We start from the raw sequence: 17249 nt of genomic DNA on the forward strand, positions 1-17249 counted from the left end.
GATGGTCTTCGCCCTTCGACTCGCTTCATTGGTTATTACAGCGAGGTGCGAGCCCAGCTCTACTCGGTCGCGTCTGTTGTCACAGCAACCAGTGGAATCTGTTTCCCTAGCCCTTTCTTTGTCGTACCCCGGAATAAACGAGGCTTAACCTTATTAAAATGAGCGGACGCGCAAGCGTGAGAGGAGGAAGCCGAGCCGTGCAAAGAGAGAGGCGGTCTGTGAAATGTAAATTATTGGGAAGTTTCACATGCAGGTACATAGGTTTATCTCTCCGCCCCTCTCTCTCTCTCTCCCTCCCTCCCCCTCTCTCTCTCTGGGTCTTTCTCTCTCTGCTTTTGGATTAGGGATTGAGTGGGCTAAGCTGACAGTGAATAGACACAGCAGCAGTGATGCCGGGTGTGTGAGTAACACGGTGCGGATTAACCAACACACAAATACTCTGCCCATCAAAGAGATCCTGTGTTGCACTAACACACACACACACACACACACGCACACACACACACACAGCTTTTCCCCCCTAGTCATTGCATATAAAGCTGATTCATTGCCAATTGTTATACTGTGTGAGGAGATGTGTTTGGCTAGCTGCTTAAATTTGGTTCAACCCGTCTCACACTCTAATTTCAAACCACTCAACAGTGTGGCTTCTGCACAATCATTACAGCCTGCTAGGACTGCAGCTAACTATTATTGTCGTTACTTCGTTATCTGCCAATTATTTTCCCAAAAAATCATTTAAAAGTTTCGTCCTGATATAATTTCCATCAGCCCGTCAAACAGCCCAAAACGCAAAAATATTCACTTTAGTATCATGTACAACAAAAACATCTGAGAAGCTGGAAACATCAAAGATTTGTCATTTTTGCTTAAAAAAATGACACCAAAATAATTGCAGATAAATTTCCGATTGTCTAATTGATTAATCAACAAATCACTGTCGTGCTACAATCTGCTATAATGACAATTTAGTCATTTGAATATATGAATTAATTCACTAAGTGATGAAACAGTTGATGGATTGACCAACAATTGTCGTTTTCCAAGAGCAGTTGTTAAGCATTCAGTTTTCTCTGTGTCTCAAAATGTGAGAATGTGTTTTTCTGTTTTATGTCATGTCATTATCAACAGATGAATTTATCATGAAACTGTTGTTTGGAGCCACTTTGTTGTACTTGGTTAGCACTGCTGTTACACATCAGTCTATTCACTGATTCACAGAAAATTCATTAACGACATTTCTGCTAATCGATAAATCGTGATTTAATAAGCTAAAGATTCCAGATATTTGTTGGTTCCAGCTTCTAAAATATGGAGATTTGCTGTTTTTCTCTGTTTTACATCAGGTGAATTAACTATTTTTGGTTTTGGACAGTTTGGAAAAAAACAAACATTTGAAGATACAGAAATTGTGATAGACACTTTGATAGGGCTGAAACTAATGGTTATCATTTTTAGTCCATTTGTGGATTTATTGATCAAGTTGATAGACCAAAACCTATAGATATTTGATTTACTACATTAAAAGCCTTTAAAAAACAGCCACATTTTCAAATTGAAAGCATGAAACGAGATGAATTTTGGTACATCTGCTTAAAAAAATGACAAAAGTGATTAATAAATAACTAAAAGTATCGAAAGTAGTCAACTACTCGTTTCAGTTTCATTTTGAACTTTATTTTCCACCAGAATGGACAATTGAAAAAGGAGCAGCCCAAGAACATGTAACATATAACACATGTAACATATAGAACCAACGTGGTAACAAGATACTACTGAGACAAAAAAAGCTTACACAATTAAAAAATACACACATATAAAACCTAAAGCTGAATATAAAACACTGAAACATAAAACACTGGAGCAAAATCTGTGGCTCTGTTTTTGTGCTGACTTTACACAGAACAGATTCAATGATTGATCAGTTACAACAAAGAAAATAATGAAAGTACTGTAGTCGTAGCCTTAGTCAAACACATGCTCTGCAATGAACTGTGTGTAAATAAAGTCAATGCAGATCCTGTCTCACACACACACACACACACACACACACACACACACACACACACACACACACACACACACACACACACACACACACACCTGCCAGTCACTGTTATGTAATTTACAGGAGTGTGTTTGCATGTGGTTTTGTGTTGAAAGGAAGAGTGCAGGATAATTCAGACTGCGTGGACACGTACAGTATGTACGTTGGTTAGTGTGCCAGTGTGTGTGTGCATGTGTTTGTGTGTGTGTTTAAAATGCAGAGCAGTGCTACGCTCTGAATGAGGCTTCCAAAAATGGAGCATCTCTCTATAGAGGTGTTGAATGTAGCTCAACTCCTTCCTCTGTTATATTTGGCATCTAACTACAGAATGAATGAGACTGATATATGTGTGTGTGTGTGTGTGTGTGTGTGTGTGTGTGTGTGTGTGTGTGTGTGTGTGTGTGTGTGTGTGTGTGTGTGTGTGTGTGTGTGTGTGTGTGCATGTGAACCTTATAGTGCAGCCCAGTAATCTAGAGTTTTAAGGGACTGACATTGGGAATATCACTTGAATATCACCTGCAAGTGGGTCACTTGTCAGCAATGGTATACTTTAGAGCCAAAACAAGCGGCTGATTAATTTGATGATTGAGCAATCATTGCAGCCCTGCACTTATGATCACAAAAATATTATGGTTTTCAAACCAAATACAATCAAAATCTGCCATTTTCTCAGCCGGAAAACAACAAACAAATGAGGGAAAATGCACTTTTAAGCCACTAGTCAGTCGAACATCATGTTGTTTTGCATTAGAAGAACATTTTGCTGCTAATTATGTGAACGACCTGACTCTTCCAGCGGTCTGTGTCTGTGTTATAAACCATTTTACCAGCCATATACAAACAGTTTTTAGTGGTCACTCTTATTTCCTGTTAACTTTTAGTGTCTTTTGAATGTATGGATGAAAAACGTTTGAAGCAGCCCATTGCCACATATTCCATCCAACAGAATCCGACCTCACTCAACAGATTTCAGTGATTTTCACAGTAGCACAGTGACTCATTCAAGTTGGCACTGGAGATCAGTTGGAGCACCAATAGTAGTTGTCAGTGGCTCTGTCTTCATCATCCCAGCTAGTGGTGATGCTGCTGGCTCGGCTGCAAAATGTAGTTTTTTTTTGTCTCTCTTGTTATTTTAGCTGTAAAAGCAGACTTGAAATTACTGTGTGCGTCATCATCGTCTAAGATGAGTCGAGCAGTAAAAGCACTTCACATTTACGGAGACGGCTGTTTGCTTCTCCTCCGGATCACAATGCCTTTTAATTCTTGTCTTTGGGTAAAATATTAATCTGAACTTCAGTGTTTTGTCCTTGTGGGGGTTGAGGATGGGCTGTCTAGATGTTCTATTATGCACTCTGCTTCAATTTCATTAGGTACATCTAGTTAAAACTAATGCAGTCTCTCAACTTGTTCATCTTTATGAGCATCTTGTAGTGTAGTTAACATGTAGTTTTTGATGCTGTGAGGTGTTTCTGATATTTATCCTAATTAACAGAAATGAGGTGGGTTAATACCTCCAAACTGCAGTAACTCCTCCAGGCAGAAAAACATTCACTCAGGTCATAGGATATCTAGACTTAGCAAGTTATAGCCAACAGGACTGTACTGTATAGTTGTGTAGATGTCTTTCCATTCATCCAGGAAACTTCACCAGGTGATTATAAATTCAAGTTCCACATTCAAATTTGATTAGAATTAAAGAGTGCGCTTTAATTGAATACCTTTTTATAGCAATGTTTTTTCATTTTCTGAATATATTCTTGAAACTTAGAATAGGAGGAGCAAAAAGACTTATATTTATTTTATTATGGAGGCAAATTATGGCCAAAATAATTTGAAACTTATAAGCAACCAAATACCTAATTGTGACATTTTATCACCACTAAATCATCTTAATTTATGTGGTCTGAATTTCTTTCTTTGACATTTTTAAGTTTCTAGCTGTGACATTTCAAAAACATTATTATTACATGATAATTATTAAATTTTTTTAGGTTTCATGAATACACCCATTATTGAAATGGTGAAGTTTAAGATCTGTATTTGACAAATGCTATTTAAAGGAGCTTTTTGTGCATTTTGCTAGCTAGTCCTCAGCTAGCTGGATAGCATGCATGATGTTAGCATGATTTTCAATATAAAATATTCTAGTGCTTTAAGTTGTGTGGTATTTAAAGTGGTTAATTTTCACCAGTTGCCTCTCAGTTGCATATTATGTGTGTAGTTGTGTTTAGATGTGGTGCAGAGTATTTACTGACACACATGTAGACAGTTCAAATTTTTTGCTGACATTAGTGGCTCAGAGATCACTGTGGGTTCTGTACAGATGTTACCTGTGTGGCCTGTACACTGAGATAAAACTAAGATGTTCCCTTCAGGCTGCAATATAAATTCTGACCTTAACTTGTTTGAATGCTTTCTTTTTAATCTGATTTCGATGATCCGTCTGTGCCGTTCAAACGCTGACCTGGACTTGTTACAGCAGACGGGATTTTCTCTCTCCCTCTCTCTCACCCTCACTCTCTTCTTCTCTGCCACTTTCTGTCTCCATCCCCTCCATCCTCCACACCCCCTTTTTTACTATTTCTGTCTTTTTCTCAACCTCACACATCTGGATCCTCGCCCCGCTTTCTTTCCTCCAGAGCATTTAAAATGGGAGCAGCGGCTGCTGAGTAATCTTTGCTCTGGAAAGCGCAGATTAAAATCTCAGATTACAAGAGGAGAGGAGAGAGAAGAGGAGGGATTACAACTTTTAGTTTTTTTTTTTTTTTTTATTCCCAAACTGCATGTGGGTGTGTAAAGGAGGTCATATATAAACAATACACATGACTCAGATTGTGTAGAGCTATTCTCAGTAGTACATCTTGTACTCAGTTGTAAAGCTTTGTGTGTATTGCTGTTTCTGTACATGTAGAAGCTGTATTACCAAATTATTATCTGGCACTGAGCTGCCCGGATAGTTAATGGATTTTCAACAGTTCATTGATTTTTAACTCGATGTCCATCCACAACTCTCTCTTTTCTCACTGTGCTGTGATTTATTGATTCACTGTATTATCTAGTTTCTCTCTGCTGCCCTTAACAGAGCAGTGTAGCGGACTACATCACCTTTTAGTGTTGCTCTTTTTTCTCTCCTGCATGTGTTGCTGAAAATGCACAAGAAGTAGTTCTTATTTAGGGCTTGTAACCCAGCAAGACTCTGTAGAGCACGAATGGCGCCTTAAACTGTGGGAAATGTCAACTGCATATAAAATGTGTTTTTAATGTGCCTGTCTAAATACAGCACTTTATCATCAAATATCATTAGCATCATTCAAGTAGAGACATTAGTTTAATTACAACAAACAGATAAAACCAGATTACCAAAAAGACTGGCAGCTGCACACTGCATTTAACATTAAGCACCATCCGGTCTGAGATCAAAACAAATCACATGAATTGTTCTGAGTTGATAGTCTTATCTTCAGGCTTTCAATTACACAGTTTGTGTCATAAAAGACTGTTGTCAACTCCTCCCACTCTGAAACAGCTGGAGAGTTGAAGCAAGTAGCAACATCCTCTTTCCATCAAAGCAGAGGAGATGCAAAATGTGGTGTGAATTTTTAGAAGCAAATGACGCAGTGCGAAGCTCATTCAAGAACCTTTGATTTTAACCATGCTAACTGTGTGGCTCCAGGTTTTAGGCTGATATTGGATAATATTCCTGTACCTCCATAATATCACATATCGTGATGTTTTGGCTGAACTGTATCGAGATATCACATGTTGGATGTCTCCCACTGTTCGAGTCCGGACCAAATTACATCAACACCTAAAGGATGGATTGGCATTAAATTTGTCTGTCAACTCTTCCACCTCAGGCAAGAGTAAAAGCTTTTACAGCAACTTTTATGCAAATTTCTGACATTTCTACTTAGCTGTTCTTTAATGTGTACATGAAATGTTCATAAAAGCAGGCAATAGCATTTAGCTCTAAGCATCCACCGTACAGGGCTGCTATCATAACTTGTTGTCTATTCCAGTCTATTCTTGTGTTTTAGTGACTGTAGTTCTTTGGATCTCTATCATTAGCATTTAACCCTTGAAGAACCCTCTGTTTTCTCTGATGCACCTGAAAATTAAGCACATTTTAGCTTTTGGCCTGCTCTGAAATCATTTTGGAAAAATATATTACTTAAACATTTTCTCTGCTGCAGCAGCCTCCACCAGTAGTACCCAGCCATCTTTCCCCTGGTAGCATCTTAAATGATCAGTTTAAATTTGCAGCGACTTTAAAGGAGAATAAATGAGGAGAGGATGAGAGAAAGATATCTCAGTTGGTCTCTGACTCAGTCAGACATGCCTTCCTCCCTCATCCCTCCATCTGTGGTTTGTTAATGAGGCTCTGGAGGGGGGGGTCCTAGGCCATGTCACTGCAGCACTATGATACTTTCATACTCTCTGGGCATGTCAGTCTGACAAACTACAGAGCTCTGCAAGAAATTGGGCTGCTTTTTAGGTCATATCTCATAGCTTACATATTGCACGAAGTCTAAAGCGCTGAGTAAAGTACAAAGTTGATCAAGTCCTTCTGCTTTAAAGTCCTGTCGGTTAACACTTGACTCTGTGGCAGCTCAGAAGTCACACCCTCTATTATCAACTCTACATTCAGGATACAGTGACACACCTCTGCACTAAGGTGTCTGTTGTGGCACTGTAGATCTCTGTGACAGAAGGGACCGGCAAATGTTATTAACGGCAGTTAAATTTAAATGGCGCATTACATAAGAAGTAAACTGCGTCCTGACATTTATGCACGAGGATTTTTTAGATATAATTCACTCCAGTTTCAGTTGCAACTGTTTCGATTCACTGTCTTTCCTGTTTCTTTCAGTCTTTTGCGAAATAAGATGTTTTTAAGTCCATAACATTCAAGAACGTCATAACGTCAATTAGATGTCATGTCCAGCCCATCACACAGGCACCTAACAATCATCTGCTCTACCACATGTAGGTAGTGGCAGTGATGCTAAGTGCTTTTCAGATACTTCACATTGATTCTCTATTATCTTCATCACCGTGTCACTAATTTCTGTTAACACACAGGTCAAGTGCATAGATTTTCAGTGTAAAAATAGTTGAGATGGGATAATATGGCAATTTGATATGATTAGAGTGCCATGGAATCAAATTAAGTGGTTTTAGAAGCAGGACTGAGCGTGATGGTAAAAGCAGCAATCAAAAGTGATTGATCAGGGAAGGATTGGCACGGTCTGATCACCTTCTAGACAATGATGCATGTCTCGTACTTTGGCTGTTGATCATGTGGACATGTCCTGTTCTGCCCGCCACGAGTTCAGTATGTGTGTGGGTGTGTGCAGAGAGCGGCCTGTCCGGACATGAAATTGGTTTTGAGTCAGTGCAGTGACACAGTAATCAGACACACGCTGTTTACTTCCTCTCAGCTCCACCTTAGGTTTGGCCTCAGTACGGATGTACGAGTGTGTGTGTGTGTGTGCGTTGCTGAAGATAGAACAAAGGTCAAGTTGTCAACACAAAGCAAAGGCAGAACCATATATGGAGGACTTTGGATCACATGCTTTTAATGGGCAGTGTGTGGATCTTATAGATCTTATAGATTAGATAATTTTGGACAGTTGGTCAGACTAAACAGTTTTAATATGTCTTAACATGAATGTAATAGTTTTAATATAACTTGTGATGGACATTTATCACTGCTTTACGACATTTTATTGACCAAATGATTAATAAATGAATTGGGAAAACAGTTGACAGATAATGAAAATAATTGCCAGTTACAGCCATTGTCAAGATATTAAAGATATTTTTCTGATAACACTTTATATGCAATTATGGCAAATATATGCAAAATCCCACCTAAAATGATGAACTGAAGTTCAATTGTGTTACTTGTAAGTTTTATTATGCTAATTTCATTTATTTATTTTATACAATCTGCTTGGAATCATTCATTTTGACAACAGAACTGTTTGTTCCACAGAAAGTCGATAAATTGTGATATTGAATTGTCATGTAGTCTAGTCAGTTTTATTTATACAGCTCTAAATCACAAACTTACAATCTGTATAGCTTTTATTGTGTATTTCATTGCTGAGCCCTAGTTACAATTCTGAATATTACCTAAACTGCACATGTTTGCATTCTAGCCCACTTCCTATTTTCCATCTGCTCTGTGACTGCTTGGCTTTCCATTTATTCAGTGTGTGACTCTCTGCTGCATCTGTGGAGCCCCGTGGGGAGGTGTGCCTGTCTGCTTGCTCCCGTTCCCCACAGGAGGCTCCTCTCCCTGGTCACAGAGTCACGGCTGATCCATCCTCAGGCAGGAGGCTCCACAGCCCAGTTCACATGAACCCAATGTCTCATTTCACCTTAAACAGTTCTTTTTTTATCATAGGTGAACTAAAACTTCGAATACAGTTAAAAACCCAGAGTATATTCTGTCACTAAAACAAAGCTGCTTTTTTCTATCTTTCACTGTTCGCCAACAGTTAAAGGTCCCACATAGTATAAAGTCAGATGTCCATGTGTTTTTTGATTATAAAGCAGGTCCAGGTTCTATATTAATACTGTGAAAGTATCAAAGCCTCAGTCCACAGAGAAATGCACACAGCCTGTATTCAGAAACTGAGCCTTAAAACCAGCCGTCAGGACTTCTGGAACTTTGTGATGTCACAACAAAGCAGTCACTGCTTTCAGCCATACCCCAAGCCCCACCCACCTGCACCCACCACCCAGCGTTGTAGGAACTGGTTTCTCTGGGTGTTTACCTGAAATCTGCTATATTTTTATTGGATCACTCAGAAAACTTTCTGAAGCCTGAGAGGAGACGTAAAACTACATTGAGATGGTTTTTGGTTCTTTAAACCACAAATATATCTTCTTATGGATATCAACACTTAAAATAAAACACAGGACAATTGGAAAAGAAAACTTTAATCAAATGTTATTTTTGTGATAATTTTCCAGATTAAAGAATGAAATAAATATGCAGTGTAAAGACATGTCAGAAGTTTTCCTTCAGTTGTAGACTTGACTATAGGGAGTTCCCCTGTTTAATTGTTAAAATCATTTTAATTTAAGTCAACTGTGGAGATAAGAGAAGTTTACTTTGAAGATAAGAGAAGTTATGAGCCCTCAAATCACAGCAGTGGAGGGAGAAGTGCAATGGTGATGTAAATTAGTACAGCAGACCCTAGTTTTCTAAGATCATGTGAAGATAATGTGAAAATTATACAACGCAGTGCCTCATGGCCCACAGAGAGCACAATGTAATCTTAATGATGCATAGCACTGTTAAAGATCCACTATGAGATTATTTCATTCATTATTCATGCAGCAAAATACTCATTTTGTTCCCATTTTTGTTTGATTTGTTGCAGAAAGGGTTTTGTCATCAACCCACACAAACTGCTCCCTAGCTGTTTTCTTAGCAGGTTGAATGTATTTGAATCGCAGGTGCAGTGGTTTGTGTAACTAAGACCATATTCTGTGGCATCTTGATGTATTAAACTTGGTGTGCAAGCTTTCTCTGGAGCCCTCAGGAAGTAAAGTCATAAATTACCAGGGCTACTCATCTGTGTTATTCTCAAGTTTGCTGGAACAGAGTGGCCTTGGCAAACATAACAGGGTTTGCTGGATTAAGCCTTTCAGAACTTGAGTACTGTATCTAAATTGTGCCTGAGTACATCTCCAGATTTGTCCAAAGAGCTGCTGTATATTCTGTGCTTCTAGGTAAGACAGAGACAAAGCATGAGTAACTAGCAAAGAGAAGGAAACAGGAAGCCCTAAAATAATCATCCATTTTTAGCCGACCTAGCAATGTGGCTGTGGGGATGTTGTTGGTCGAGATCTTTGGTCTAAACTGAAATATTTCAACAACAATCAGATGGATTTCCATTATATTTGGTACAAACGTTCATGGTCCTCAGAGGGATAATCCTAATAACTTTGGTGAATCTCTGACTTTTCCTCTAGCGCCACCATCAGGTCAAAATGTTTACCGGCCCAAAGCAGTGGTTTATGATATGAATATACTGTAATTCCTATTTATCCCTGTGTATCCTATAGTTATTGTTATCCTATACTTATCCTGTGTACACATACTTAACTTCAGTCACTTCAGCAGCATTACAGTATGTAATGTCATTATGATGAGGTAGCTTCCTGTGATTGGATTAAAAACCCAGTTTTAAACATCTCCTTCACTAAATCTCTTGATCTTCCAATCCCATTACTCCCTGCTCCCCAACACCCAAACACACACCAGTTTCATTCAGAGTTAATCCAGTGCGTTGGTTCAGACAGTGTGTGTCCTCATGCTGGGCTAGAGCCGACTAATAGATGACTAATACGGTATCATCTGTGATATATAAATTTAAATATGTATTTATTTATTTGTTTATTTATTTGATTAACTGTTTGGTCTGTTTATTGTCAGAAAATACTGATCTTAACATGCCTTGTGACTGGACTAGAAGACTAAGGTTCATTATCTGAAAGCTGATTAATCGCTTGATAAGTAATTTAAACAAAATTTAATTCTCAGTTGTAATTACTGAACAATTAATTAAATCAACTAATCATTTCTGTGCAAAAAGACATAAAGTGTAACTGCTGCTTAAGAGTGGGTTCTGTTGCATATTAGGGCTGAAACTAATGATTATTTTCATTATTGATTAGTGTTTTGTATATAAAATGTCAGAAAATAGTTATTTTGTAATGTCTCCAAATGTCTTATTGTCCAGACCCAAAGGTATTCAGTTTATTATCATGTACGAGAAATAAAAGCATCAAATCTTCATTTTTAATAAGCTGGAACTAGTAAATTTGTGTCATTTTTGCTTAAAATCTGATTATTTGATCATCATAATAGTTGCCAATTAATTTTGTCAACGAATCTATTAATCGACTAATCGTTGCAGCTTTATTCCATATACACTATTTTTATATTTCACAGCCCTGTAGATGATCATACACGATCTACTGCAGGAGTATGACGTCACTAACGTGAGGCTCAGGTTGTTATAAACAGCCTTTGCACTCGCCTCGTGTGTGACGGTGACAAATAACATTTATGTACAGTGTTTATATTAACTTCCACACAGAGGTTCTTACACTTTCTGTAAACAGCTTGGAGTTGATGGATTAGTCCCGTGGATCGATTTGCTCGTTCCTCAGTTGGGGACGGCTGCTGATTGTTTTTTGACAAATTACTGCATCTCACCTCTGTGTATTGGTGTTTTTTAAAATTACATTGATTAGCTGAAGGGGAAGATTGCACTGTTCATGAGGGACGTTGTGTTTGCCGTTTCCTTGTTTCTGACATGTGTCTACCTCTGGCTCATGTTAGTGGAAAATGACTTGATGGATAGTGAGGCAGGAATAAATAGCTCCGGACTCTGTGCTGCCAGCTACAAACGAAAAGGCTTTCCTGGGCGATTTCCTGTGTGTTTTTTGCCAGGCCATCGTCTCCCCGTGGCAAGGTCCCTACTCCCAGCTCCATCAATGAGCTACTCAGATGAGCTGGCTTAGTGGGAGTTGGAGTAGCACTTGCTGGCCCACTCTTTCTCTCTCTCTCATACAGTACACATCACAGGCTTTCTCTGCAGTCTCTAATCTTAGGTTTGGAGTATAGAAAGCCTATGCAAATCCCACACCAACGCACAGACACACTATATTTGCCTCATTTTGTCAGCTTTTTGTAGATTTTTTTACAGTAGTTCAGGCCTTGAAGTGATGATTATTTTCATTAGTTTATCGATTAACCTGTAGATGCTACAGTTGTGGCTTCAGGGGAGTTACTGTAGGTCAGTTTGTAGGTCTTTCCACTTTGGTCCAGATTAAAATAGCTCAACAATTATTGGATGCATCAACAAGAAATTTGGTACAAATACTCACAATGCCCAGAGGAGGAATCCCAGCAACGTTGATGATTGCCTGATCTTTCCTTTAGTGACACCACAAGGTCGACATCTGTGGTTTTTCAGTGAAATATTTCAACAACTGTTGGATGAATCGCCATGAAATTTCTTCCAGACATTTGTCTCCACCTCAGGATGAATTATTATCACGTTTGGTGATGATCTGACTTTTTATCTAGCACCATCTTCACTTCAAATTTTAATATGTACATGTAAAATGCTTGAATCTATAACTGTATAGCTGCAAAACCAATGACATGACCATCAGCATCAGCTTGGCAGCTGTGCTGTGTGGTCAGTGCTAAAAAGCAAACGCTAATGCTAATGGAAATCAATATCCCATTTAAACATCAACATGTTAGCATTTTGCACTTTCCCCAAGTGTAACCTCACAAAGATGTTACAGTCTTAGTCTTGATTTAATGTTAATTAATTGAATGTTTAAGAATTATTACAGTATTACAACAGAAAAGTCCCCACACCAAAGTTTACATCTTCAGGGTCCATGTTAAAAACAGAAGCAGTGAATTGTCACATCTGAGAAACTGGAATCACCAAGTATTTGACAAGTTGTTTGTGATAAATGACTTAATTTTTTCTAGTTGTTTTGTGGAAGTGAGCGGATCAGTGTTCCTTGAAAGGAACAAATAGAACTGCAAAGCAGTCAAGTGTATGACATTTGTGTTTAAGTACAGATGGGTTGTTTTGCTGTGATTCAAAGCTTCCAGGCCAGATATGATCTCAGGAAACTGCAGATGTTATGCAAACTAACCAACAAAGCTTTTGGAACTTGTGGGCTGTCTGCTGCCGTGCAAAATCAAATGCTAGTAGTAGTTCCCTCCAAGGAAAACGACTAGAAATCACGCCTTAATAGAAACACATTCTGCATTCACATCCATTCACACATTTTTTATTTACCAGAGGGGAGTTGAATCAGCTAGATCCGCACCCCAGGATAACCCCTTTATGTTTCCTAGTGGACAAATCCCCCGGTGTGTTACTCATGTGTTGCGGCTGTGTGTCCTCCCATCTGTATGATAATCTAAACGGCCTCAGTGCGGACCAGGGTCACAGGACGAGGAGTGACCAGATATCTGCCCCTTTAAAACAGACATATGGAGCCTCTGTGTGTTCACATGTTAATAATTCCCCACTTTCACCCTCATGTCCGATACGCGTGTGGACAGCTGAGTGCGAGGCTCCGCCAGCCACACGTTTACGCACATGAATCCCCTGCAATCATCTGCTATGTAACCATGTGACAGGCAGCAGAGGAGTTCGTGTAACAGCGTCTGACTCAAAGGTTGAGTGTAGAAATGGGAGGTTAGTGTGCGCTGCAACAGGAAGGTGATGCACTGCACCTCGTTAACTGCTGCAGGCTCGCTAATCATCAGGCTGCAACTCTTAATCACTTTAGCAACCTTCATCATCAAATGACCTCATGATTATTGTTCTGATTAACTTCCTGCCTCCCACCTGATGTTCAGGCAGAAGGATGTCAGCACTTTTGATGCTAGTGCTATGAAAAGTCACATTAATATGACCATGTAGTAAATGCATTGATCGATAAGTGTGTTTTCTCTGACATTAGTTCACGACAGCAGCTACAGAGATCCTGTCGTAGTTTGTGGTGCTGTTTCTGGAAAATGTGATGCTTGTAAGGCTGATTCTGATTTTTTTTTTCTTCATTTTTCTCTGTTTTGGTTGCACAAAAAATAAATAAGTTAATTAAAATGAAAGGAATTTCACATTTACAACCACATTTAGAGCATCATAGAGGGTGACAAGATTTACAGACAATAAAGTCTTAATTAAAAAGCTAAATGAACAAAATAAAAAAATAAAAACATTTTACTACTTCTTTGGAGGGCTATAAAAAGCATTTCTTCTGGGATTGGATTGCTCTAAGTGGGGACTACAGACTACAGGCTCGTGATTTCCGTAATCCTCATATATTGGAAGAAAGAGGACGCAAGTAAAGCATTTAAAATATAGTGTTTCTGAAAGGGTTTACAGCTTTATCCCTAAAGCTATAAATTGTTCTCAAATTTTATCCCAAGCTACCAGAGCATAAACATTGCACCCAGCAGTCAAACAAAAAAAAAAGATGGATCAAACCAGCCAGCTACAGACAGCGAATACTCAATAATGCTGATTGAATCATTATTTACGACGCAGGTTTGTTCTGGCTGTGTTTCTGGCCGTCTGGTTGGACTGACGGATGTGTGATGTTCTGAGCGTGTTCGCCATCTGTAATCAGGGAGAGTGAGAAATACTGATTTAGGACAATGGAGTTACATGAATGACTGTATAAATAAATAAATAAATAAATAAAGTTGTTGTTCAGTGCTGTGGGTGATGGTTGCTGAGTCTTCAGGATGTATCCCCGGCTGTACAGCTGAAAGCCACAGGACTCAATTAAAGTGTCATTTATTCTGCTTGTGTAAGAAAAAGACAAAAAGAATGAAGCCACAAAAAAAAAGCTGCCTCCAGGATATGTCAGCAGTTTGCTCATGTGTGTGTTTCAGAGCTAAGTCTGCCTGTGTGTGCTTTGCTGCCGTGGCAACCAGAGTTACCACGTACTAATATTTTAGGTTGCCTTACATAATCGTCTGCTTTTGTCAATGCAGAGAGTGGATTTTCAGGACAAGAGGCACCGGGGGCTGTTTGTTTGGAGCCCTGGGCTCATCACTGCTCCACTAACTGACCATTGTGCCATCTGAAGACAGATTTACTGTCTCCTCGGCTGCTTTTACCACCTCTTCACCTCCAGTCTAAACACAAGAATCCTCTCAAGACTCTTTTGATCCTCTTGTCTTTCCTGTTTTAGCTCTGTGCTTCTTGGCAAGTAAGGTAGTTGGTGTATTGAGACATTTAATGAAGAGATATAAAGAAAACAGTAAACTCAGAAGATGGGAAATAAAACTCCTGGTAATTTGTATCAATGACACAAGATTGTGCAGCAGGTTGCTAGTGCGTAGTTTTGCTGAACGCCTGCACAGAGTCTGACGTCTGTATAAAGTCTGTTTTTTTTCTGCAAAGTACAGTCGGGTCCATAAGTATAAGGATTTGAAGTTAAGTCATCAACATCAGATTAAAGTGTTCACTTTCAGCTTTAATTCAAGGGGTTTAGCAGAAGTATCATCTGAACTGTTTAGGAATTGCAGCCATTTTTATATATAGGAAAAATAATTGGACAAACTAACATAATATAAGTAAATATAAATATAAGTAACATCATTCATTCTCCTTTCCTGTGCGTCCACAGGCGGAGCGCAGCGGCTGCGATGTCAACATCCTCAGCATCCCGGTGCCCATCCGTCGCGGCGGCTCGGAGTCCAACCTGGACGTGGTGGACAGCGTCGGAGAAGACGGAGTGGGGCTGGATTTCACCAAAGGAGCGCTGGGTATCGACAGCCTGCAGCAGAAGATCCTCAAGGTCAGAGGAGGCATTACTCACCTGCTGCGCGGTGTCAGCAGATTTTACTGTGTTTGACTTGCAGAGCAGAGTGCACACATGTGACACGTGGGCCGTTTAAACAAACATCACACAGGAGGTTCGGTCGTCCTTTGTAGAGCAGTTAAGTTGTGTCTTTATCCAATGATGAGCCATTTCCCATTGAATGTCAGTTATGATGCTACAGTCACCAATCAAAAAACTATTATATTATTACCGCACCTTCTGATTCAGGGTCATGGTTCTCCCGGTCGTCTCAGCTTTCTTCAGAAATCTCAGAAAATGATGAGTTTCTCGTTCTCCCCTCAGGTGACGGAGCAGATTAAGGTGGAGCAGGCGGCTCGGGACCAGAATGTGGCGGAGTACCTGAAGCTGGTGAACAGCGCCGACAAGCAGCAGGTGTCACGCATCCGCCAGGTCTTTGAGAAGAAGAACCAGAAGTCGGCACAGACCATCGCCCGGCTGCAGAGGAAGCTGGAGCAGTACCACCGTCGCATGAAGGACAGCGAGACCAACGGCAAGCACAGCCACAAGGATGGCGGCAGCAAGGAGTCCGGGACTCACAGTAAGGAGGGAAGCCTGCGGGACGTCAGCGCCACCGGGAGGCACCCAGCGCTGGACAAAGTGAAGACGATTGGGCCCGGTGTGTCGCTCTCACCGCCGTTCTTCTTCAACAAGTCGCGGGAGTTCGCCAACCTCATCAGGAACAAGTTTGGCAGCGCCGACAACATCGCCCACCTCAAGAGCTCCATGGAGTCGGGGTCAGGGCTGCAGGTGGAGGGCGGAGCGCGCGGTCTGAGCGGCAGCGCCACCACAGTAGCCAAGACGACCAAGTACCAGAGCGACGATGAGTGCTCCACCGGGACGTCGGCATCAGCTGACTCTAACGGGAACCCAGCGGGGGGCTCGGGGGCAGGGTCTGGAGGTCCTGGGAGGTCAGACTCCAACGGGCGTCTGGGGGAGGTGCTGGACATGGTGCGGGAGATCAGGGAGGCTCAGGGACAGCTGGCAGAGGACATGGAGACTATGAACGCACAGTTCAAACGAGACTACAACTACTTCACACAGGTGCTGCAGGAGGAAAGATACAGGTGAGCACAGCACCAGAGGATGAGGACAGTTTACACGTGGGGGACACCCCTCACCTCTCACCCTGACAGTCATAACATGTCCATACAGAACAAATACATCCAGTCACAGTCTGTTAAATACACTCTGAGCAGATTTCACAAAGAGGTAGAAGGTCGAGCACAAACAACGTTTTTGTAGCATTTTTCTTTCCTTAAATTGAACCAACAGTCCAGGTGAGTTACACTAATGTTTGGGCTCCACCTTCCTCAGTGTGTGGTAATCAGGTGTTCAGTATCAATAATCACTGATACTTTATCCCAACTCAGTCAGAGCCATCACAGTAAAACAGAAAAACTTCTGTCCTTATGCAGTCTTCACATTTAACTAATCACCAAAAAAGTCTCAGTAGGTTCAAACTTTCAGATATTTTCTCAGACTTGACCAGAGCCACAGAAAATATTCAACAACTCTTGTGTGTGATATTGGGCTGCATGAGTGCAAAAGGTGCAGGGGATTTGACATTTACAGACGGCACCTTGGATGTACTGTTAAGTTTGTTTACCCAAATACTGAATGAAGAGATGGCTCCTGGTCTCAAGAAGCTTGGCAGGACAGGAAGCTAAGTGCAAACCTAAACTATGACCTTGACTTGAATCCATCTGAAAAGTATTTTAAAGCTGAAGGTCGAGGTCCAAACCCCCTCCACCAAAGAGCAGCTGTAAGAATCATCTGTGAG

The 17249-nt window shown here is 40.4% G+C and overlaps 1 protein-coding gene across 2 annotated transcripts in view; it reads left to right on the forward strand.

The window, feature by feature from the left end:
* LOC139635141 (transmembrane and coiled-coil domain protein 3-like) overlaps positions 1 to 17249 on the forward strand; it is a 42380-nt gene that overhangs the window by 20375 nt on the left and 4756 nt on the right. For both annotated transcript variants that reach the window (XM_071502165.1, XM_071502166.1), the window contains exons 2-3: positions 15254 to 15424; positions 15752 to 16533. In XM_071502165.1, coding sequence (XP_071358266.1) covers positions 15254 to 15424; positions 15752 to 16533 — 953 coding nt within the window. The remainder of the gene's footprint in view (positions 1 to 15253; positions 15425 to 15751; positions 16534 to 17249) is intronic.

Source organism: Trachinotus anak, unplaced genomic scaffold (genome assembly GCF_046630095.1).
Source record: "Trachinotus anak isolate AG129_WGS33_773 ecotype Australia unplaced genomic scaffold, CSIRO_AGI_Tana_v1 ptg000018l, whole genome shotgun sequence".
Classification (NCBI taxonomy): domain Eukaryota; kingdom Metazoa; phylum Chordata; class Actinopteri; order Carangiformes; family Carangidae; genus Trachinotus; species Trachinotus anak.